Source organism: Choloepus didactylus, chromosome 6 (genome assembly GCF_015220235.1).
Source record: "Choloepus didactylus isolate mChoDid1 chromosome 6, mChoDid1.pri, whole genome shotgun sequence".
Classification (NCBI taxonomy): domain Eukaryota; kingdom Metazoa; phylum Chordata; class Mammalia; order Pilosa; family Megalonychidae; genus Choloepus; species Choloepus didactylus.
The window spans coordinates 134,329,046-134,354,835 of NC_051312.1; the positions used below are offsets into that span (position 1 = coordinate 134,329,046).

The 25,790-nt window shown below is 39.6% G+C and overlaps 1 protein-coding gene across 6 annotated transcripts in view; it reads left to right on the forward strand.

Annotated features, from left to right (window-relative positions):
* Positions 1 to 306: 306 nt before the first annotated feature.
* Positions 307 to 25,790, forward strand: part of KMT2A (lysine methyltransferase 2A) — a 72,473-nt gene continuing 46,989 nt past the window's right edge. For 4 of the 6 annotated variants that reach the window (XM_037841634.1, XM_037841636.1, XM_037841637.1 and 1 more), the window contains exons 1-3: positions 307 to 760; positions 2,836 to 2,934; positions 23,656 to 23,725. In XM_037841634.1, the coding sequence (XP_037697562.1) occupies positions 326 to 760; positions 2,836 to 2,934; positions 23,656 to 23,725 (604 nt within the window). In that variant the 5' untranslated portion in view covers positions 307 to 325. The remainder of the gene's footprint in view (positions 761 to 2,835; positions 2,935 to 23,655; positions 23,726 to 25,790) is intronic. The other 2 variants (XM_037841638.1, XM_037841639.1) reach the window with 1 other exon arrangement.

Consider the following 25,790-nt stretch of genomic DNA (forward strand, 5'->3'; position numbering starts at 1 on the left):
CCTTTTCCCGAGCAATGCCGCTCCCGGAGGGCGGGGCATACAGTTATCCAGGTTACGGGGCGGACGGGCGGGCTGGAGGAGGCGACCCGGGACTCGGGATGGAGTAGAAGCGTCCAGGCGTCGGGAACGGAGGACAGAGCCCTGTATCCAGATTGCGGGGCCGGCTAGCGCCGCCCGGCGTTCTGCATAGTGGCCGGCAGGGTGCAGGCGGCCCGGCGGCGCGGAGCGGGCTAGGCAGGTTCCCGGGCCGCGGGCCCCCCCTCCACCTCCCCGCCCCCCTGTGTTGTCGCCTCTCCCTCTCGCTGCTTCACTTCACGGGGCGAACATGGCGCACAGCTGTCGGTGGCGCTTCCCCGCCCGACCCGGGACCACCGGGGGCGGCGGCGGCGGGGGGCGCCGGGGCCTAGGGGGCGCCCCGCGGCAACGCGTCCCGGCCCTGCTGCTTCCCCCCGGGCCCCCGGTCGGCGGCGGCGGCCCCGGGGCGCCCCCCTCCCCCCCGGCTGTGGCGGCCGCGGCGGCGGCGGCGGGAAGCAGCGGGGCCGGCGTTCCAGGGGGAGCGGCCGCCGCCGCCTCAGCAGCCTCTTCGTCGTCCGCCTCGTCTTCGTCTTCGTCATCGTCCTCAGCCTCCTCAGGGCCGGCCCTGCTCCGGGTGGGCCCGGGCTTCGACGCGGCGCTGCAGGTCTCGGCCGCCATCGGCACCAACCTGCGCCGGTTCCGGGCCGTGTTCGGGGAGAGCGGCGGGGGAGGCGGCAGCGGAGAGGTAAGGGGGCGAGGAACCCCCCAGGTCCGGGGTCTCGACCCTCTGCGGAGCCCCTTCCCCTCCCCCATCTGGGATTGCGGAGCATCCCAATTCTGGGACCATCCCGGGGTCCCTGACCCGGGGCGAATGGCACGCCCATCTTGGGACCCCCTCACATGGGTGCAGGCCCCCGGGTGCCCCCACCCCAGGGTTTGGACCCCTCTGGCTAAGGGCATTTACCCCCCGCCCTCGTTCCCCCGACCCTTCCCCAAATGCCTTGGCGCAGACCCCCTCGCTGGGGTTTCCCATCCCGGGACTGAACCCCTCCTCCTTTTCACAGATTACCTCATCCGAGCAAGATTCCTCCCTCCCTCCTTCCTAGAGACCTGATCCCGCCACATCTCCGCCTCCCTCTCTGGCAGATGTTTTACTACTAGGGCAGTCTTCCTCTTGGGCATCTCTCGGGTGATGGCCTCATCCAGGGCCACGTTCTTCTCCTGGCCCTTGGGGACTGATGTCCTTTCCAGCATCTCGCTTCCGAAAACCTAATGAACCTTCGCCCCATCCCCGGGCCTGGTCCCTGCATTGCCAACCACTCCCCCTTCCTTCACCTCCACCCCCCACCCCAAACGGATAGCTCCTCCCTCATCTCGCCTTGTCCCACCAGGAAAAATCTCTCCTTCCTGCCTTGCCTCCCTTCGCTCCCTTTCCCTCTGAAGATAGCGGTGCTGTCCTCACACTGGAGTGTTCCCCCATTTTACAGAGCTACAGTTTGTAGTCTGTCGATAGCGGGGACTTACTCTGCCTTCACTCCACCCTTTCCCTCCTTTAGAATGAAGGATTAGAGGCATCTCTGAGGGGAAGGTAGTCCACTGTCCCCTAGGCTCAGAGAAGAGCAGCTTTCCACACTCCCCTTGGAGGGGAGCAGGCTTTCCCTCCAGCTCTGGGGAAGGGGGCCCTGGTGAGGGGAGGTGTTTGTGGGGGGACTTGGGCAGCATCCTCCCAGGGGAAGCAGCTGCTCTCCTACCCCACCCACTGCGCCTGAGAGCACGCAGACTCCAACCCCAGCTTCCTCCCGCCCTTCTTTTCTCCGTCATTTCATTATCGATCCACCTTTTCCTAGGCCAATCTTGGGGCTTAGAAGGGGTGGGGGAAGCAGGGTTGGGGTGAGGAGAGTAGATAAGGGACAGTCTTACTTTAGTGTGGTGGCGGTTGCCTTTGGTTGGGAGAGAGAAGGGGGTTATGAAGCAAAGTTATTCCTTAGGAAGAGGAGTTGGGGTTTTCTCTCTGACTCTTATAAGGGGACCCAAGGTGAACGAAGAGTGGAGCGCTTTCACCCCTCCTCGTTAGTACTGGGGCAGGAATGGAAGATGCATTGATAAATATTATTCAGTCCCCTTCAGCAAATAGGAAAGTTGGCCTGGGAAGGGAAGTTCAGTTCAGGTTCACCAGTGGCGTTGCGCATTTGTTTTCCATTGGATGCAGAAGGGGGAGTTGGAATTGTAGGGGAGGGGGGGAGAGTGGGGTGGGGGATGCCAGGAGGAGGAAGAGCAGCTGCTAGGGGCTGAAGCGAAGGGGGGTAGGGGGATTGCTGCTCTGGAGTGCTCTCGATTGAAACAGAAAGGGAAAGATAACAACCAGCCGTTTCCTGCGTGCTCTGCCGTTGGTGCACACAAAATATCCTGGGCAAACCCCTTGGCCCCTATTGTGCCCCGCACCCCTTTAGGTTTACCGAAAAATCCTGGGAAGGAGAGGAGGGAGGAGACCCCAGGGACCCCGGCCCCTCCTTTCAAGGAGCTGGCATTTTTTAGTTGTTAGTCTTCCTGCCTCCTTTTTTTAAGCGTTTCTAAGGCAGCCTGATCTGGAGACTGACAACAACCCGCCTTCTGACAGAGCAAGGAGGACATGATGGGGGCGTGTTCCTTGCTGTGTAGCTAGCTGCAGCGTCCCCTTTCCCTGCCTCTCTCTTGCTCTATCTCCACCTCCTTTTCCCAGCCTTCAGAAGGCAGCTGCAGTCAGCAGGGTTGTTTGAGACTATTTATTGGTTGCTGTAGATTATTATTTTTTTTTGAAAGGCCAATTCTGTATTTTTTAAGCTAACAACACAGATCCCATGTAGTTGGAGAACCAAAGGCCTCATACATGACAAAAAGACTGAACCGTTCAGGTTACTTGCATGGAGTTGGTGCTTAAATGTGAGTTGATTTTGCTTTTTTAAAAAGATACAGCAGCAAAAAAAAAAAAAAAAAAAAAAAATAGACTTACTGACATTTCATTTACCTGCTTATTTTCAAAACTGAGACTTGCCTGGTTATATGTAGAATTTTAGCCCCATGTATATTTGAGTATAATAAGAAAGTCTCTATCAGGAGAAGATAGTCTATTTTAAGGGGATCTTAAGAAGCATTTTCTTCTTGTTAAGCATGCTTATGTATTCTTATTGAAGGACCAAGTGTTCACATTCCAAATGTTATCACATATTCAAAAGCAAAGTTTTATGCTGACAGCTTCCAATCATAGCTTTTCAAGAGACTGGTTAGAAAGAGAGCCACCTGGATTCAGGGACCTAATGTCTGGGCACCAGAATATTGTATCTGTTGGTCTTTGACAAATCACCTTGAAAGTTTTAATCAGGTGCTAACATTTTCTAAGCCACTGGCATTATGAGAGAATTGTAAATGGTGTTTTTATTTTGCTTGACAGTAGTATAGAGTGTCAAGTCTGGCAAGGAATTGCAGTTATTTTAAATAAGGTCATATTAAAATGAGTTTTGTTTTGTTTTGTTTTTTTCCTTTAAAACTTTTGCCTGAGCAGTAGTTGCTACTTTACTGTGTGAAGAGTGGTTGACTCCTTCAGTGTTTTTTTCTGAATTGGGCTCGAATGAGCTATTGTTCCATAGATAACCTTTTTATATGGTAGTATGAGTTCTACTATGGGTTGATGGATTGGGTTGATTAGTACTTAAACACTAAACATAGTGATTAAATCCACTGAGCTGGTAACTTTTCAGGGTAGAAACCAAGCATTTTGTTACATAGTCTTGCAGATCAATGATAAAGTTATAGAAGGGAAGTTTAGGGCTCACCCTGGGCTGGCTGACTTATAGAATTCATAAGATTGCCTCTCAGAACTTTCTCACAGCTCTGTATCAAGTCTTGTCTGGATTCATGAAGAAGTGGTTATGTGATGACTTCAGATGATTCTAGCCTCTTTAAATTCTGGTTTGCTTTAAGTGAATAATGACTATAACTCTATCTATAACAAAACCTAAGTTAATATTTATAAAACTAGTAAGCTAAGGTGTTTGAAAGGTGTCTGGACTTCCACCCTCCTTAAACTCCCTTAGCCACAGGAAATTTATTCACTGCCATTGATTCTAACTTCCCTTGTATTGGTTATCTCTTTGGGTAACAACTACATGTAAGAGTTCTTCATAACAAAGTTCTGGTTGATTGGGATTATTTTTAAAAATACATAGGTGTTACTGGTCTCCTATTTGGGTTTTCTGTATGGCTACCAGAAAGTAGATTTAAAGTCTTATTTTATATAATACTGTAAGAATTCACAGAGGTCTATTTCCTGCCTTCCCTTGCCCTGTCAGTATCCCACTTTCCTAAGGATCTTCTCAGGTAATGTTCATGCTGTTATGCTTTGTCATCTCAGTAAACATAGTACAGCATTCTCTCTGTTGACTAGAATTTGGGCTGTTTTAATATAAGCTGCAGAAACAGTTTATCAGCAACCACTTTTTTTCATTTCATAATCCAGTTACCTTCCCTACCACCTCACAAAATGTCAAAAGCAAAATTTCCACCCTGGATATAAATGGCAAACTTTAATTAGATATAAATTGAAACTGAATTTCAACACTGGTGTATATTTGTTTTCATTTGAAATTGCAGTTTAATTGAGGAGGATTAAGGTGGGCTTTGGTTTGGGCTTAGAAAAGATGGTGATCTTAGAACTGAAAGGTAGTTGTTGGAGATAGTGATTTTTTTTTTGTTTTTTAATGGTTTGTTTTTTGACATTCACTGGGCACATGCACCAAGAGTGGCAATTGCTCCTTCATTGCTTTCACAGCTAAGTCTCAGCCTGGCAGAAAAAAACTGAAGCAGAGAACAGAAGTGGAATAGAAGGAACCCTGGAGTGGAAGTCAATGGACATGGGCTCTCCTCTTATCTCTGTCACTGACAGTTCTGTGACCTTGGACAATTCACTTTTAACCTTACTTCTGACCTGTAAAATGAGAGGGTTGGATTAAATAGCTCATGAATGTTTTCTGTTCCAGTATTCTGATTCCTTTTATTATATTAATTTTGTGGTCAGTTTGGAAATTCTTATTCTGAGTTTATTTACAGAGCCAGTCAGCAGGCCTGTTTGGTAATTTTTAATATAAAATTGTACATTTGTCCATTTAACTGGCATTATTATTAAGAAGGGAAATTTCAACTTGGTGGGAAAGTTTTCATTGCATGGACAAAATAGAAGGACTTACTATATAGAAGTTCTTTGCTGAAGTTGACCATTTCCATTTATAAGAAAAATGAAAAGCAAATTTTAAACACAGCTCTGAGAGCCACTTAACCTGTAGGCATTAGTTTGATGTTTACAGGCCCTCTTGTTTAGCTAAATTTGTTTTCATGTTTTCAGTGTTGTGGATTCTTGACTGTCCAAGAGGGAAGTGTTTTCAGTCTAGGTGATACATTCCTGTAGTTATGTGAGTTTTTAAAAATTGAAAAGCACAGTCCAATACACCAGTGTATTTATAAATCCAAAGTGATATTCCTATGTTGCAGGGAGCAGTTGTTAATATGTTCTGAAATGAAGTACTTTGGCTTGTCCTGAGCATCCGAATCGTAGTCTTTAGAACTTTCCTTCCTCTCTCACTGAAAACCATGACATATCCCCATCTTTCCCTTCCGTTTAATTATCTTAAGGCACATGGTCCTGTAGGAAATCATCATTCACAAAATAGTGATTCATCTTCTGATTGGAAGTTAAGAGAAAACACTCCCATCTTGACTTAATTCCCATCTCTTTACTCACCTTGGAGGGTAGAGCTGCTGTGCAGACTATACCACATGCTTTCCCTGCCCTGTGGCTAGAAGGGGTGGCAGCAGTTCTTTGCTTGCTCTGAGGCATAACAGACTGCAGTGCTTCTCTCTGTGTTTTAATTGTAGGTCTCCTAATTAAGATCTCTTTGTGCCTGCCCACATTCCACTACTGTTGGCACAGAACTTCAGCCTCCTCCTAGCACTCAACTGAAGGCCTTCAGTTGGGCCTTTTGTGAATATCTTGTCTCTTTCCACTCTTCTTCGCCAAGGTGGAGAACCCAGTGGCTAGACCTTTGGAAAAGGGAAGCTGTGTGACTGTCACCTCTTTGGGAGGAATTATTCTAGGACTGCTGGGATGGTACCTTCCTTTGTTTGCATCTGTTATTTTTAGGGATTAAGAAAGGTTAAATTACTAATGAGCCTGGCACGGCATACCTCCATTTAAATCAGATACTTAACCTTTTAGGCACTAGTGGGAAAGAGGATGCTAGAGCATTCACTGTTAAAAAAAAGTATTTCCTTGGATCTTATCTAGACTGGTTTATGAAGCCCGATAAATCAAATCTTATCATGGACCAAATCACAGGCTTGTGATTTTTATAGACTATAAGGTTGTGAACACAATCAAATGAAATTACTGCTTGCTCCTAAATTGTATCACATGTTGAACCTGGCTGATGAAAGTTAATTTGAGGTCTGAAGTTAACTTTTTGGATTTGAAAAGACTTTCGGAGGTTCTAGAAATTGTTGTGTTAATTAAGAATATTCTTGTAAGGCTCTGATATTTCTTACGAAGTTTGGGAATTGCCTAGGCTTCTAGAGTGGTTTCAGAATCAGAAACATTTTTCTGGGAAAAAAGTTTCATTTTAGTTTCCTTATATAGTGCTCAATGCAGCATGTCCCTTTAAACAGACCTACAATGTGGCATGCCAGAGGAAATGCAGTCTATTAAGAAAAAGCATCTTAAATCCTTACCTGGACCCAGATGGTTTCATTGATCAAATTAATCTGAGGCAGGCATACAAAGGGCTACTTTTTTTGTTATTGTCATTTCATTGGTTGTGAAGAAGCCTGAAAGAAGGAAGTACAGAATCTTTTATGGCATGCATTAAATAAAGCTGGAGGCCTGTGCTCTTATACCTGAGTGGGTGGTTTTATGGCCCAGTTCTCTAATTGCCAGCATTTATGACAGTGTGGATGCTACTGGCCCTATGGCCGAAGTTGATTATGTTGGGAATAGGGAGAGAAAAGGATCCTTTTGTTACCCTCTTCATTTCCCCCCTCAATAAGGTTTCTGAGAAAGCCCCAAGGAATACACAGGCACTTGAAATGAAGGAGTGACATCCCATAAAGTGGATATGTTTTTAAAAAGAATGAGCTGCTTTTCTTGACCTATCCAAAGAAATCCATACCGCCACTGTTAAATATTTTAGTGAGCTTTGTACCTTGTCAGGTTACACACCAGGGGAAGCCAGCCATGAGGCTGCAAGGCTCTGTGCCAAGTGTTTGCTTTTAAAGACTAAGACATTTGAAAGAATTCTCTTGTGTGATTTGTAGTTGTTTTGGATGTTATAAGTCCTCTTGTAGGATTACTATGAAACTTCTTGGAGGTCAAACTTGTTTTTACTTTTTAGATGTTGAATATACTAAAGTTTTAGTTTTAGAGAAACAGTTAACCAAAGGTATAAATGTAAGAGTTAGTTGGCAGATTCTGTGCTGTGTGTGAAAATTCCCCTTTCCTTGAAATGAGTAGTTGTTTTTCTATTTGACCAATAGTGTGAAGGGATTTCCCCAGATACCTTACCTTTAATTATTGCTAAACTTACAGCAATACTATATGATGTACCAGTGGGTAGCATCTATTCCACTGGCATTTATTTCAGGAGGAGTTGGAATTTCTTTCCAAATATTTTATCTATTTTCTTGCATTTTTGGTTCTGTGTTTTGTTAGAATGTTTGGTTGTAGATGTTTTGATGTTTTTCAGCAATAAGAACTATGAACCTTTCTAAAATTCACACTGTTTTAGAAGGATCTATTGTCAAGTTATCCATGCTTTGCTGAAGCATCATTGTTTTCTTCTCATTTTACAGCATCAAAATAATTCTGACTTTATGTCTTGAATTAGAAAAGCAACAGTACTTGAGGAGTGTTTTGGGAGAAAATGTTTTCTTAAGGCTCTCCTTTGTGTTATCTCAGTTCTAAAAATGAGGGAGAAGTTAATCACAAATATCTATAATAAATATCATACCTAGAGGGGTACTCAGTAAAAACATACCTATATTCAATTTCTTTGCAGCCATGGGTATTGATTAATTTTCAGATCAAATACAAATATACAGCATTGTCACTAGCTTATTGCCTTTAATTATAAACAGTGAAACCATGTAGATAACATCTCTTCAAGCTTAGTTAGTGAGGAAATCCTTTTGTAATCTCTCCAGCTAGAATTTTTTTATTTGTGTATAACATACCTTCATAAAGGAGAGGGAAAAATCTCATATCTAATCTGTACTGGTGTGAGGTAGTGTAACACTGATTGAGAGCTGCTAAGAATGTGGGCTCTGGATTTAGACTGCCTGGGTTCAAATCTTAGCTGTGCTGTTAATTAGCTGGGCATCGTTAGAAAAGTTTCTTAACTTCTCCATGCTTCATTTTTTTCATTTGTGAGGATTAATTAAGATAATACATACAAAGTACTTAGCCTAGCTCATAGGAAGCCCTAAATATTATTAGGACTACGCGCTTGAAAAGATATGAGTGCTATAATCTTGACTTTAGATTGATTTTGGTCTGGTTGTCAAGTTCATCAGTAAGCTACATGGAACCAAACTGAAGTCCAGCCACCCTTCTTGGTACCAATGGGTACCATTGGCATCCAACTAAGACATAATTAGAGACAAATGAAAAAAAAAAAAAGGAGGAGAAAGAGAACAAGACAGTAAATAGGCAGGTATATGATACCAAGGAAGTACTGTCGCCAATAATTGCCTAGTTAATCAGGCCAAGATGGCTATATTGGGGTTGCTACTCTTGGTCTATATAACAAGTGTTCCTAATCTTTTTATGAGTTTGAACACTTGGTTATCCCTTGCACCAGCTCTGGGACTCTTCAGGATTCTTGGCCCCCAGGTTTAGATGCATTGGTCTATACTTGGAAACTATTTGACATTTGTTCTCAAGCTACAGGTTGGGGAGAATAAGTGTTCATCCACAGAGATCAGTGCATTTAATAATTTCATTATAGAAGAAACACTACGTTTGTAGGTCACAAGTTCTGGGGGCTGGAACTTTTTCTTGAGAAATAAAAATAACCACAAGTAAAATGGTCAAAAACAGATTAAAATTTAGTAATGATTAGTAGAGGCCAGTATGCTTAACGAGGAAAAATAACAGTACTACTGTATTTCTCTTTTTAAAAAGTTTGCTAAAATAATCAATACTGAAAGATTCACTATCTTTTACAGATGAAAAAATTGAGGCACAGACAAGTTAAACAGTTTTCCTTAAGTCATATGGCTTGTAAATGGGAGAGCTAGAATTCAGACCCAAACCTACATTGTTTGAGGTTCATTCATGCTCTCTGCACTATGCTCTCTTCAACACCTCTCTTCCCAGCCCCACCCAATTAATTTCCAAGTCTTGTTCATTATACTGCTCTCGAGTTCCTTTAATTTGCCCCTGTTTCTCTGTTTCTACTATCCTGGTTTGAGTTTCTGTTACCAGTGCATGGATTATTGCAGTAATCTAACTGGTCTCTCTGTGTGCTTTTTCATCTACACGGTGTTGCCAATGGTTCTCTTAAATACACATCTGATTATGTTACTTTATTCCTAATACCTTTGACTTCTCACTGAATATAAAATAAAATTTAAAAATTCTCACCCCTTCATACTTATCTGGCCTGTGTTTCTACATTTTGATCCTTGTCTCCTCAGTGCACATTCTCATCCATATGCTTCGACCACATTGGACTGCTGAATTGTTAGTATACCTGATTTTATACCTTTGCTAATGCCTCTCCTTTTCCCCATCTTGGCCTGCTTCTGAAGCTTATTTATCTTTCATGGCTCCACTTGGATCCCCAGATTCCAGCTCTTCCAGGATGCCTTCACAGTACCACTTCTGGTTGAAACTCAACTTCTCCTTTCCTGTTTTCATGGTGTACTTTATATATTAGCCTTAAAGAACTTATCCCAGGTTACTTTATGTTATATGTTGCAAGTACTTGTGAATGTGTCTGTCTTTCTCCCTTTGGATTGTGACTTCCTTAAGACATGAACCATTTCTAAGTCATCAGTTATGCTTAAATTGTTTACAGTGGTGACTTTTCAGATAAGAGGTGATCAGTGAATGTTTGTTGAATTGAAAATTTGATGTAGATAACAACTTTTAGGAATACTTTGCAAGGACATATTACATAAGCTAGTAGAATTTGTATAAGACTTTTAGGATGATTTTGACTAATTAAAATGCTGAACTAATGAAAGTATGGCAGAAGAACGTTTAGGAGCCATCAGAGGACATTTTTGTAAAATAACTGATAGGGGTTTTAAAAGTGATGTTGATATATCCTGATGAGATGATATTATTTTTTATGTAGACAATACTTAGCACTGATCATCTCCTTACTTGAGTGTTGTTTCCATTTCTAGGTTCCTCAACTTAAAAGGGATGAGGAGACCTTGGAGACGGTTCTGAGGAGACTCAAAAGATGATTGATTATGTGATTGGAAGTCAGTCCTATGAGGAAAGGTTGGGAGAATGAAAGGTTAAGAGGCAACTTAATTAATAACTCTTCAAAAAGCATGAATGGATCCATTATTAGGAATGGTAACCAGTTGTTTCCCAGCTCCCCTGACACTAGAATAAGAGAAAATACACTTAAACTGAAGCAAGACCTTTGTGTAAAGAATTTGTTGCTCATGAAGGTCATCAATATAGCCATGGTAGGAAGGTTACAAGTATACATTTTATCTTATCTAGAGGTGAATTTTAAAGTATAGTCCTTCCTGTAAATGTATAAAATGATCTCTCAAGCTATCTTCCCATTTTGTGAAACAAATATATTCTTATTCAGCTCCTTGAGGGCATAGTTCATGTTTTAATACTTTTTAGTACTCCCCAAGAGAGCCTAGGGCCTCCTTGGCTCCCTAAGAAGAATTTGATTTGAATTGTCAATTGATGGCAGTAATTAATTTTCAGGAGTAAGCTTCCAGAGAACTCTCTTTATGAAATAATGATTTTTTTTTTAGTGGATTTATAAGAGAATAAAAATTTAGTAAGTGGTACTAGGAGAGAAATCTTCAACGTTAGGAGAAACCAGGGAAAATAGTAGGTGTGGTCTCAATATAGGAAACAAATAAGTTTTAGGAGCTTTTATGTCTATTTTCAATTGCAGTTTAAAGAGATGTGCTTCCAAGTAGTCCCTGTTAAGGTTACTGCTGCTTGTGGATGTATCAGAACAAGTGCTTGTAAGTCCTTTCCAATCTAATATGTTTGCTTCATGTGAATTAGTGCTACAATGTCCCCTGACCCTTGGCTTTTGAGGCTGTGTAGAGGGTTTGCCTCACTCAGAATGAAACTTTTTAAGATATGTTGGGTTGCAGAAAGCATTTCCTGTACAGTCAGAATGAAAACTGTGAATTGGGATTATTCATATAGATTACCAAAAGTCTAGGCAGAGCTGATACGAACAACAGGCCGTTTTCCTACCAACTCTTGACTCCAAAACCTCGATTGGTCTACTGTAACTTTTGGGGACTTTTGCATTTCGCACTGGCATTGTGGATGAATTCCTTCTTTTAGGTGAGTTGATACTAGGTTTTTTTGAGGTCAGTACATAAATATAATGTTTCCTAAACTTCATACAATGAGTGCTGCCACTCTTAACCAGTTAGACAGTCTCATAAAATGACTAGAGTCCACAGGTAAAGCTGGGTTGTTGCAGGACTTTTGCAGGTGGTGTCAGAGTAAAGCACAGTTTGACTCCCTAATTCTAAAATTATGGGTGTCATTTGAGAAACACTGGGAATTGGAAATATAACAGATTCATACTGCTCTTCCTATAACTTAAAGTTGCTAGTCATGTTGGTATAAATTCAGAAAGTAGAAGATTATAAAAGCAAAGAATATTTCTCTTATGATTCTTTATTCTACTTGAGAGACTCAAATAATTAAATATCCCAGGGACTTTTTTAAAAATAGTTTAATGCCAACTAATGTGGGAGTCTCAGACTGTGACGGTAAACTTGCAAATATGATGTGATAGGCAGAAGAAACTGATTGGTTTTTCAAAACATTAAGAACATAAAACTTTCCAACTTATGTATATGAACATTTCTAAAAATTAATTTAGTAGGTCACCATTGTGTTGACTAACTTGGTAGCTTGTTGTTTTGCCAGTGGGAATGTTCACTTTTGTCATCTAACTTCACATTCCTCCTTCAGAAAACTGACTTTGCGAAGAGATAAACTCTATTTACCTTAGAGAGAAGGAAGTTTTGGATCCCTCCATTGGTGTTGAGCGCTTAGCAGCCCATCTTCCCAGAAAGAAAGATGAAACCTTGCAACCTGACTTTTGCACCAGGATAAGGACAACAAGCTGGAAGAGAAAAACGGAATTCTAATAGTAGAAACATGTGAGGATATAATGAGGATATTAGCTCAAATTGAAGTTGACTGCTTCAAGTTGGTATCTGGCGTATTTGTGTAATAAAAAGAACCATCTCTGAAACCAATGTCGGTGTTTGTTTGTTTAGTTTTTCCAGACTACTCAAGTGGATCTGATCATTCTGTGGTACTTTCCTGTTGGAGATTTCTTAGAGATTAGCTTACTTTCCTACAGTATATCAGTTAAATGGACTTGTTTCTTCCACGTCAGCAAGCAGATAAACCAGTTCAGACTTGGAATCTGAGGAGTCTAGAAAGTATACCTTTCTTGATTTTTAGTTTTAAAGACCCTGCAGAGTAATCTGGGGCATTGCCAAGAATCTATATAGCTTTCTATCTGAAGTAATGCGTTCATGTAGCTTTTTTTTTTTTTTAAACCATTGAGCTACTGTATGACAACCTCTTTTTCTGAAGCAGAATGGATCGAGTTCCTCTGTCTCATTTGCGTAGCTCTTTTGAGCATCTTCTCTTCTTGGTCTTGCTGACATTGAGTGGGGTTGAAGGGCACTACCTCTTTAATTACAAAGTGGGCACCATTTCTGTTTCTTAGGTGACAGCTGCTAAGTAGAATTGAATTAGTATTTGAAAATGGGTTGATTCGTGTGTGGGTGAAAATTTTACCTACTATTGTTATTGAAGAGCAGCGCATGTTGTTTCTGCACTCTTTAATCCTATGTGACATTTTTCTGTTAACATTTCTGAATATCAGGCAGAGATCATATTTAAAACGGTTTGAATCTCTTCCTATCTGTTATGCATTCAAACAACCATTGTTCTCTTTGATCCACCAATAACCAGAGAGAACCTGCCCCTGCCTCTGACAGTCTTTTCACAAGGGTCTCTGATGTCAGTTCAGCAACAGCATATATTTCTTGATTGGTTGAATTTCAGTAACAGTCTTGGTTTCAGAAGTTCGCCTCTTGATATCTGTGTATTTGACTGTGCTTGAGTATATTATATGTTTCCCTTCTCATAGATTCAGCAGCATTATTGTTATGTTGCACTTTTGGAAATGATTTACAGGTGTCACCACATTTTATTCAATGACATGATGAAAAAGTGCTTACAGAGAGGCTCATCTTCCTTCCAAATGCATTTATAAATATAGCACTTTGTAAAATAAAGGATGAGAGATTGGAAACCTAACCCAGTTTGCAAAGAGCATTTTTCATGTACCAAGCAGATGACTTAAGTGTTGGGGCTTTAGCATTGAACAAGGCTCTACCCTCATGGAACTTATTATCTGATGAGCTCAACTTAAAATATAATGCCAATATAAGTACTAAAGTTAATTGTAGTACTTTACAAGATACTTTAGAAGTTGGTGATTTCAAGGTTGAAGCTCTCAAAACTAATATTAACAGAATTATCTTTGGGAGCAATTCAGCTAGTATTCAATTTAGTGACTTATTGATCATTGAAAGTCAGTTATATTAAAATGAGATCTATGGATCAAAATACTTTAAATATTCTTTAATAGCTTTTCCCTTTCTGTTAAAAGGAAATTTAGGTGCTAGTAAAATTTCTGCTGTCTTCTACAATTGAAGAAATGCCCCTTTCCTATCTCTCCACTTATGCTCTGGATCCCATCCCCTCATCTACTCAGGGTTGCTTCTGCACTTAGCCCCTCTCCTCCATGAGCAGTTTCTCTCACAACTGGATTGGTCCTATCAACATGAAACTATCTTAATGTAATCCATCTTTAAAAAAAACCTTGACCCCACCTTCTCCTCTAGCTAGCACCCAATTCTCTGCTGCTTTTCACAGTGAAACTCCCTGGAAGTGCTGCCTGCAATTGCTGTTTCCACTTTCTTACCTCTCCTCAGCCACTCCAGTTGGGCTTTTATCCCCATTATGCCACTGAAACAGTTCTTATCAAGGTCCTCAAGGACCTCCATCTTGCCCAATTGAATAGAAAATTCTCAGTCCTCATCCTCTTAAACTTTTTGGTAGCATTTGAGCCAGCTACCAGCTCCCTTCTTGAAACACTTCTTGGATTCTGTAACACTATGCTTAACTGATATTCTTCTTACTTACTGGCTATTAATTTTCAATATCCTGTGTGGCTTCCCTCCTCTGCTTAACCTGTGTATGTTGGTGTCAACCTGGGAATCTATCCTTTGGCAACTTTCTCTATCTATACACTCTTCTTAGTTGATCTCATCTATAAGCTGAAGACTATTAAAACTGTTATCTCTGAATTCCAGACTTTGAATTCCTTCGAATTCCAGGCTTACATATCCAGTTCCCTATTTAACATTCCCACTTGGATAATAAGAAGAGTGACTAACATTTACTGAGTGTTTATTGTGGGTCAGGCACTATTCTGAGGATGTCACGTGTATTCTCTCACCTAATCTTCATAACCACCCTCTGAGGTAGCCACAACTATTCCCATTTTATAGGCAAGAATGCAAGTATACAATGAAGTATTTGGATGTCTAATAGGTTTCTTGCACTCCCCTTCCCAGTCTCCTTGTTTGTCGATGACACCTCCAGTTACCCAGTTTCTCGATCCTACAGTTTGAGTCATCATTGATTTCTTTCTTTCATTCACGTCTCAAATCTAACCCATCAGCAAATTCTGTTTGCACTGCTTCCACCATATATCCTGAATCCAACTTTCTCTCATCAACTCTATAACCAAAACCCCAAGCTTGTCCATTATAATCTTTTAATTAATCTCTTATCTCCTTGCTTGTGTTCTTACTCACTGAATACTTATTCTTCACCTGGCAACTATTCACTCCAAGTGTAAAACAATCAGATCATGTTATCCCCTCACTTAAACTCACCGGTGTCTCTTCACTGCCAGAATAAATCCAAATTCCTTACTAAGGCCATACATGAATTGGCCTCCGGTTAGCCTGCTTCTTGAGCACCATCTCGTCTCATTCTGACTCACTTCTGCTGCAGAGCCATGCTGGCCTTCTTTTGACTTTCATACATGTCATGCTTGTTGCTGTCTCTGGGCCTTTGGACGTGCTGTCAGGTTAGAACACGACTCCACCTAGATCTTTCTATGTCTTGCTTTTTTCACCATTTAGGTCTAACCTAGGGGTCAGCACACTTTTTCTGCACAGGGTCACTGTTGCAACTACTTAACTCTGCTATCGTAGTACAAAAGCAGCCAGGCCCAATCCATAGACCTATGAGTGAATGAAGAAAGAAACTTTATTTACAGAGACTGAAATTTGTATTTCATATAATTTTCCTGTTAGCTTGTGGACCAAACAAAAATAGTTGGTGGGCGAGGTTTGACTTGCAACCTGCAGTTTGCCAATCCCTGGTCTCAATTCAAATGCCATCATCTCAGAGAATCCTTTCCTGGCTACACTAGTGAAAATATTCACCACACATCACCCTTGTCAATCCTTCTCATTGCTCTAGTTTCATCTCTCTGTTGTGTGTTTATTTTCTGTTTCTGTCCACTAGATTGTAGCCTCATGGGACAGGAATTTTATCTTTTTTACCTGCCTATCTTTTGAGTCTGAATCAGTGCCTGTCAATAGCAGGTACTCAGTAAATACTTGTTGACTGACTGATTGAATGTTGATGAATTGAATGCCAATCACATTTGAATTAGGACTGTAGACTGCTATCTGGTTTCCCCTTATTCAGAAACTTTCCTACTCTAGTTCATTATATACACTTTCTTCAGAATAAATTTTGACAGTTAATGCTTTTTCTGTGTTTGAGAACCTTTGGTAGCTCCTTGCTGTTTATTGTATCAGCTTTGACCATATCCTAGAATCAATGAGGTTCTGATATTTCATTTGTCTTTTATCTTGGCCCTGCTGTGGCTACCCCTTTCTAACCAAATCAGTTTTTACTAATCCTTCATCTAAATTTTCTACTTCTTCCCATTCTTTTTTTTTCCTCCACATTATTCTTAATCAGTCATTGTCCATTACCTTCTTCATGATTTATTTCCTTCAGAGATGCGTTCTTAAAAGCGTCTTTTCGTTGCATGCCTGCTTGAGAATCTGAAAAAATCTGTTGTGTTTCTCACCTGATTGATGCACATTTATACAAAATTTTGTCTCTAATTTCAGAGAAATTTCTAAGCTTACTCCCCTGTTAACTTTTTTGCAACTAAATCCCTGCTTAGCCCCTTTTCTCCTCTCTCAGAAGAGAATTCCCCTCCCTTGGGCTTGGTACTCATTTCTTCCCACTGTCTTCCTCCATGCCTTACTCTTGCCCTTTTGCATTTTTTACTCCTCTGCTTTTAGGAATTTTCTATCTCTTCTTCCCTACTGTTGTGTTCCCTTCAGCATATAAACATAATTCAAAAAGTAATTCTTCCAAGCTAGTCTTTCCCTGCTTTGTGCCCCATCCCTTCTCCATATTACTGAGTTTTTCAAAAGAATAGCCTATCTCATTTCCATTTTCTCACTTTCTAATCTCACCATAACCCACTGCAATTTGGCTCCTCCTGCCTATAACACTGCATTGAAATTGATCTTAGAAAGTTCACAGGTGACCATCCAATTACGGTATCCTGCTGTACAAATCCCAGCCCTTACCCAACTTGACCACTCCTTGATATGTATTCTGCCTTGACTGTTTTGTACTTATCATGTGAGATCTTCCTCCTCGGCCATCCCATCTTTGCCTCCTTCCTTGGCCTCACTTTCCTGTGTATGTTGGTAAGCGTAGGTATTTCTCAGGGCTGTACCAAGGACTCTCCATTTTTCTCAGTATTCTCTCACTGGGTGATTGAATTCAAGCACACAGTTTTAGCAGTCACATATTTATTGGGTCAGATATCGTTTCTCCACATCATTGTATCTTATAGATAACTTGGATGGGCATTTCAAATTCAAATGTCTAGGATGAACTCCCTTACCACTCCTATAAACCTGTCTTATTTCTGTATTCCACCCCTGGTAAATATCACCATAAACCAAATTGACCTAAGCCAGACACTTTCAAGTGTTTATTGATTCTTTCCAGTTCTTTATCCTTTTATATCAAAATAGTTGTCAAACCGTGTCCATTTTGCCTCTTAAATGTCTATGGGATCTGTCCTTTTCCCTCAATCCCCCTGCTACTGCAGTAATTTTAATAACTGTTCTCCTTGCCTCTGGTTTTAAAGGCAATCTCTATTCCACTGGTACCACAGTGATCTTTTGAAAACGTAAGTATAAATCTAGTCGTGCTTCTCTCCTTCCTGAAAGGGTCACTGATGTGCTATATAGCCTTCAGGAAAAGGTTCAGACTTCTTGAAGATAAACTTCAAACTCTTGAAGACCTACAAGACTCTTCATGATCTGCCTCTGCCTTTTTTTTCCCCTCGGTGTCTTCTGCCCCTTTCCCATATCAGCCAGGCCCTCAGCCATACTGAACTGTTTGTAATTTCACTCCATGCTGTGCTCTTTTGTGCCACTGTGTCTTTGTATGTTATTCTCTCTGCCTGGAATGTTCTTTCTTCCCACTCCCCCACCCCCCAAGCTTTGTCATTTTCAAAAGTTAGACTAGGTTTTCACCCTCTCTGCTCTGATGGCTTTTCCTGACCCTTTCTCCTTGAATGGGTTAGTTGCCTTTCTGCTGTGCTACCATATGCATTCCTCCAGCATAGCAGGCAGTACACTGTATTCTATTAATTTACTCATCTGTTCTCTCAACAGACTAGCAGGTCCTTACCTTTGTCCTCATCCCTTAACCCAGTAGTGGGCTCACATATATTTTAATGAACCAACAAATAAATTGGTTTATTCTGTTTTCCCAACCTGAATATGCATTCTTAAAAGCAAGAATCATATTATCTAATTCTTTGGCGTCCACCAGTATTTTCTACCCCAGTAGCTACTTAGTGTTTTCTTAACAGTTTGGTATTGCATTTCCTTTATTTTCATTTTACAAACATTTACTGGGTGCCAAATTTGTGGCACATAACTAGGAATACAAAAATGAATAAGGAAGCTGTCTCTATCCTCCAAGAGTGCTCACTCTAGAGAAGGAGGCAAACGTGTAAACACATTTTTTCTTTATATCCCTTCTGCTAATTATGTTCTAGTAATTATGTGTGCATGTCTTTAAAATGCGACATCAAGACCTTGGTATTTTGTGCTTGTAGCAGTAGACACAAAGGGAAATGTGCCAGCAGAAGTGATAGCTAACTGTGGAATAAATTCCCAAAGGGGAAGTGTTACTCTTTTTTAACTATCGTTGCTGAGATACACAATATGCCTCCTGGATGTTTCTTCAAGTTTGGTTGTTCTCAGTAATTCTCTTAGTTCTCCTGTGGCCTCCTCATCTGATGGAATCAAATATGATACCTAAAATGTGGAGCCTCCAAAACAATGTAAAAAAATAAATAAAAGAATCAGGATTGATTTTTTTATTGATTGTGGTTACTGATGTTATTTTCAGATATTCATCTGTAAACCTTTGTAGTTGAAAGAACATGATTTTTCCAGTTCTTTAAGGCTGAACATTTCAGGGACCGAAGAATGTTAAGATAGGGTTGCTAAAGGGCTTGTATGAGATACTTCCATCTCAGTTAAGTGCTCTGAAGTCCTGAGGAGTCTCTTTTGCTACAAAAGAAAGGACTGAGAGGTATGAGAGTCAACCAGGAGTGGCCAAACTTGTTTAGTAAAGAGTAGTTTGCAGAGTAGCTTTAGACCCTCCACCTTAGCCTGGGGGATGAAGAACTCCAGGTGAGTGATCTTTGCACTGACTATGCTAAGTTGGGAAGAATCTATGAGGGGAACTAAAATCTTTTTATATTATTTGGGGATTGGGGGAAAGGGAGTAGAGGTCAGTCGGTTGAAATTTTATCAGATCAGGGGTATTACTAGGAACTGTGTCACATCTAATCTCTGTAGACAATTTAGGTCTCAATTACCCAAACTTCCTCTGATTTCTAACACTGGAGTGGTACTTATTTACCATACCAAAGAATGCCATTCTTTGGAAGGATTTTGAAATGTATGGAGTATTTCTCCACCCACCAAATACTAATGTAAGAAGAAGCGTGAACTATTCCAAGATTTAAGCAAATTTTTTATTCCAGAATTTAAATTACATAGTATTTTATCTTTAGTGATATTTTAATGCAAATTGGTTTTTGAAAGGAAGGCTGAAATAGAGCACCTGCCTGTCTTTGCCCTTGATTCCTCTTGGGAGCAGAAATCATGTCTTACTTATCTTTGCATCTGGAACATATAGCCCTGTGGCAAGCACATAAATGCATTTTCAGTGAACAAGTACACGAAATGGTGCTTTGTTTGAAAAGTTGTCCTAATAGTACATAATCCCTTGAAACACAGAATTTCATGTATTTTATTTTTCTAAATGTCTTCATTATATTTTATATGTAAACATTATTATCTGTAATATTTGTTTTGGGTTCACTTTGGTTCTCTTGTGGAAAAAATATTCCTATTCCTTCATCACTTAAAAAAAAACAAAAAAACAAAAAAACACCAATCACAAAAGAATTCAAATTCTGTCCCCAAATGTTAAGATATTTATGCACAAAGTAGAATTTACTAGTAAAAATATGCTTGGAAGTTCTTGGTTACCCAGAGTTAGAGGCAGGGATATTAAGAAAGAAATTCTACAAGTCTCTTAGTTTTGCGATTAGATTTCACTTAGAAAGTGACATTAGGTAATTTCATTGTAGCCTTAATCACTGGGAGTTAAATGTGATTTAAAAGTGTTACAGTGCTCAATTTGGCAAAAGTAGTTTCCTATCTTTGGAGGTAAGAAAATGTTGAAAATTTAGCTATCTGGTCTCCAAGGACATCCTCGTCAGGAGGGAGTAGTTTTGCTGGCTCTTCCGGATATTCTGTGTTGGAATGCTGTGCTCAGGAGAAGTTTGTGTGATGCCTGGTGGCTGGGTCCCACTCCCAGGAATACCTGGTCATGTGCAGGGTGTCCTGTACCTTCCCTCTTAAGGGCCGTCCAGGCTTACGATGCGACAGTGCCAAATATGGATTTCGTGGTAGCTCCCTTGGTTGTCTTTTTTGGTAGACATTTTTCCTTAGTCTTTGGATTTCTAGGCAAGTTCAAAGCCTTGGGGAGCCAGCACTGTTACCTTGTTTACATCCTCAAGGGTCCCAACGTGTTGAAGGCTGTGCTGGAAGCCTGGTGCTGATGCCAGGGCGTCTGTGCCCCAGGGAGGCTGCTATGGGCAGCCTGTTGCCGCATTCTGTCCAGCGCCTTCTCTGCTTGGCTTTCCTTAGACTTTTTTTTTTTCCTTTTTTTTTTTTTTCTTCAGGGCTCTTACATTGAACTGGAAGTTCAGAGTTAGAAGACTAGAGCTCTTTAACATAACAATGACGGCTTTAGTTTTTGGCTATGCTGTCTGGATTCTTTAAACAACGGATACTATTTTTTTCAAGAAGTCAACTGATATTTCAAGTGAAAAGAAAATTCTTGGGTAGAAGTGTAGTTCTCTTTGACTACTCATTCCTTTTTTTTTCCTTTTTTCATCTACAAGACCAGAAGGGAAAAGGAGTTCATGCTTTCCATCATTCTGTAAAGGACTTGCAAACTTCAAACATCGACTCAGTTAAATTACTACTTGATAAATTACTACTTGATAGCTCAATAGTACTCTGTTTTTTTTGGAGCACATCGAATGAGAATGTATAGTTACATTTTGTGAAAGTTTGAAATACAGAACAGTGACCCACTAAGGAGGCTGATAATGAACCTAACAGCTTGGACTTTTTACATTTCTTTTAAAAATTTATAATCTTCATTGCCTTACCTGTTGCTTACCTTACCTGTTGGGTACTATATGTATAGTTGCTTGATTTCTTTGTCAACACTCGGAGGACAAAATTTCATGCATTTAGCAATGTACTCCCCTAGTGAGTGTTGGGAAATCCCCAGATGTCTTCATGAAATGCATAGATTAGCAAATTGTTCCATAAGGATAATGCAGAAAAAGAACGAATTAAGAAAAGGCAAACTTGAAGGATCTGAAAATGGGCATGCTGTTACTTAAGAGCAGCTGAAAGAATATCAGTTTTTGGTGCCATAAATATTATATTTGATTCCTTTAAATTTCTTTGTAGTTTAAAATGGTAACTTTTTTGGAAGAAAGATCACTGCCTTGTATGCTGTTGGGCAAGTCATTTGGCCCCTCAGAGCTTCAGTTTCTTCAACACAACATGTTGCTTTATAGTTTTCCAAGTGGTTTTGGTTCTGATTTACTCCTTACAACATCCTGATAAACAAAGAAACTGAGATGCACAGATAATGACTTCTCTAAAATCACATAGCCTGCAAGTACTAGAGCCAAGATGCTAAACAGACCCTTTTCTCTCCTGGCCCCCACTCTTGTCTGTGATGTCACATGCCTATAAAGAGAAGATTGGACTGGTCCCCTTTCAAATGCTAAGATTCTACAAATTTATTATTATTATCATTATTTTTTGCAGCATTTGAGGTAATCTACCTTACCTATTTTATTTATCTGCTTTTCTCTCAAAGTAAATCTTAGGATTACTATTTTAAGTGCTTTTTTCCACCACACAAAGTGCATTTTTAAAATTAACAGTATGGAATTTCCATTATTATGATGTGATTTTTGGATGTACTGGGATCTTTTGAGTTTTGGCTTCTTGTTTTGAGTTTCAGCTTCTTTTTTTTGAATTTTGGCTTCTCTTATTTGAGGTTAAGTCCCACACATCCTAGGTTATGTCCCAACTTGTTTTAAGATGAAGAGAGAATTTTTTTTTATTTGCAAATCATGTTTGCAGTAAGACTTTACTTTACATTTTTATTTAGTGACAAAAGCAGAGACTGTAAAAAAAAATTCTAGTGCATATTTCTTAAATTTAGATTTAGATGTATTTGGCTTACACATTCTTAGATTTCCAAACAAATTTCTTTCAAGAGGAGAATTTCAGCTTTTCTTTAATAGTTAAATACTTGCATAATTTTAGCAACCTCAGAGCAAAGACTCTTTTAGATTCTAATAGGAATTATCTCTCTGTTGCATTGGACACATTTTTTGCTCCTCAAAAGCATTTAAACTTGAGACATGAACCTGCTAACTTTTATAAAAAGGTTACATTTATCTTTTGCTTTATTCCTGGTTGAAATGTGGTTGAACAGATTAGCACCCAACTCGAGCTTTAACTGGGTAAAGAACCCTTCAGCAGAAAATCCACATATGTGGTCTCAGCTCTCGAAAGGAAATGTTTCGTGCTTTAGTCATTGGAACTCAGCCTGGGGCCTATCGGCATAAATTGGAAGTTCAAGCAAATCTTTTCTTCATTCCTTATTTTGTTCTTATTTTACGTGGGTTTTGTTTCTGGAATCTGAATCTCTCTCTCTCTCTCTCTGGAAAGGACACTTGGTCTCTGAATCAGTGAACTTCTGTTAATCAGTTTGTTTTAATAGATCATCTTTCTTGAGAACTTGTCCAAAGTAGATTAAATAAATCCTTAGTTTTTTGGTTGTTTTTTTTTTAAAGGGCAGGATAAAGGTTAGAGATAAGGAGACATTTTTGCTTTTTGTCTTTTCCAAGTATAAGTGAAAATAAGCTGCTTCCCTAAGTTATTAGTGATAGGATTTCACCCATCTGTGGTCAGTTCATGGTCCCTTTCACAAATGCTGCTGCCCACCATTAAGTCTCTTATCACAGGGCATTTAAAAGTGATGCCATAAAATGCATGTTGAGAATCTTTGGATCTCAAATGTACAGAAATCACATCTAAACGTCAATTCCTGAGTTAAGGAACTGACAGTTATGGCACTTTCAGTCTCTATTAATATTTAGTAGGCAAGAGATTATGATATTATTTATGTTATTCCTTATGTGTCTGTAGACTTAACTACTTGTTGAAAAGCATTTGTTTGTTTTATTGGGGCTGTGTATTTCTGCCATTGTACTGATTTGCTTCCCTGAATTCAAGTTGTACTTTAATTGTTTTGGGCTGTATCTATAGTTTGAAATTTAGGACTATCCCCTGGGTACTATGCACCAAATATGACTTTCAATGCCTTGTTCAGTTACTACACAGCTCCTATTTGTCTGAAATGAAGCTGTATGGCTGGATCCATTTATTTCAATATTAGTTAATTAATAGTATCCATTTGAATGATGATGATTAATATATAGAGACTAATTTTCCAAATTCATTTGTGTCTCCTTTGGGCGTTTCTTTGGGATGTGTTCAGATTCATGTTTTTGCTTCTGATTTTAAAATAATTCTCCTTTGTTGTAGGATGAGCAGTTCTTAGGTTTTGGCTCAGATGAAGAAGTCAGAGTGCGAAGTCCCACAAGGTCTCCTTCAGGTATGGCCAATGAAGCATGTGGTGCCTTCAAGTTTTGTTTGTTAGGGGATTGTGGCTTTCCCTTGCCTTCTTTGCGTGTAAAGGATGATCTAAAATACTGACTTTTTCGTACATCATTCCCCTTCCCTTACACATTAGGAAAAGGCTGATAAATTAGAATTCTTTATGGGTCTCTTCTCTATCAGGCCATATTTGGTTTATTCTTTAGTATGTTTCTCTCTGGGAGCCACTTGGGACATGGAGGTAGGTCTCCACAGAATGATTGGGAAGCCTGGTAGGCAAATTGAAGGTATCCTACTAAGAGCATCCTCAGATATACGTATTTTATATTATATGGTAGTATATATACCTTTGGGAATAATTTGGTCATTATTTTTTACAGATGAAATTTGGTCTACTATTGTCAAAGAACTAAGAACAAAAGTTTGGCACAACATGAAATTATTTTACCTGATCCTTGGAAGGCTGTATTAACATAAAGAAAATAAAAATGAAATGGGAGTGTTTCAGTTTATTAGCAATATTTATCGTTGCTCTCACCAACAAAATATCTAGAATGTTTTGAAATTCTTTTCTTATAAGCTATTTCCTAAGAGAAGATCCTCAGTGGAAATGACACGTATTGGCTTGCAGAATTCGATTCTAAATAGGAAAACACTGTAGATCTTTTGATGGAAAATATATTCCCCATCTGGGCTGCCATTCTAATTTCTTGTATGGGGTTTTTCTTTGATTTTATATGGATAGGCAGTCTATTTAAATATGATATTGTTAGCAGTGTTTTTGCTCTATGACATTGACTCAATTTGTGATGTTCACTAGCGTTCAGGTTGCATTTGAAGAGCATCATCATATGTAACATAGTTATCTTAATTCAAACTCTTTCATTGGCAATTTTTCTTTTTCCAAATGGTGGCAGTGTTGCCACTCTAGTTGGGAGGAGTTAGCCAACAGTGTCTCTGTATCTGCTATTCAGACAGTAGCAATGTTCTCTTTAAGATGTGATAAGATCTTAAAACTTCTTGTCAGAAAGTGATTTTAGGATTGTCTCTTCCAGCCCTTCATTTATAGCTGACAAAAACAAGAATATACATGATTAGCAATTATTTATAACTGATTTGTGAGTTCTTTGGATGATGCCTTGTGGATAATGGAAGTTTGTAGCAGAGCTGGAACTCTTCTCTGTTCTGCTTTTTCTACTTATCCACCAAATACTTCTTTTAAAAGTTGGATAGAAGAGATATTTCAGAACTGATAAAGCCCTCTGAGTGGCCAGGTTCAAGTCTACCACAATGATAAGGAATCTTGTGTTGTACCTCTGGGTAGGAGTTTCATTTTGTTAATTCACAACTCTTTCATGATGGTTTCCTCTTAGGATTTTTTTTCTTGGCTGTTAGTCTACCTTGAATGTTGTCTCGATTTTTATAAAGTTAAATCATCTGGATATAATGCATTATTTAAGAAATGTAACAGTTTCTCTGCTGTCTCAGGCATTACTTTTGTCATAATTAGCATATATTTAGAATGGATTTGTGAATCCTTAATCAGTTTGGGAAGTCTCATAAGCTAATTGGTGAGAAAAACATTTATATTTAGAAAGCTCCACATTAAGACCTGTGTTGATTTCTGTTTGGTTGGAAGTTTGGTTTGATCGTCTTCAGTGTTAATTGTAATGGCATTAATCTATTTTTGTGCCTTTAGTCTCAGAAAAATGTTGAATCATATAAAACATTGAGAGGTTGAGAGGGAAGAGAAAATATGGTAGAATAGGCAACTCTTATATTTAAAAAATACAAGCTTACACAAAGTGTTTTAGAAAACTCTTGTTTTCTTAAATCTTTTGATAAGTAGGCAGCTCGAGCTGATACATAAATTGGCAAATTTCTTTTAGTTGGAATAGAAATAGTCTGATTTGGTAAATTGTCTGTTTACTCTTGACATTAATTACGGTTAAATCTTTTTGTAACTCAAGACTGACTAGTTCAGGAATCTCTAGGTAGGGAAATAGGTTAAAGGACATATCATCATGTCTCTTCCCTGATTAGTTCAAATGCCACTGAGTTCA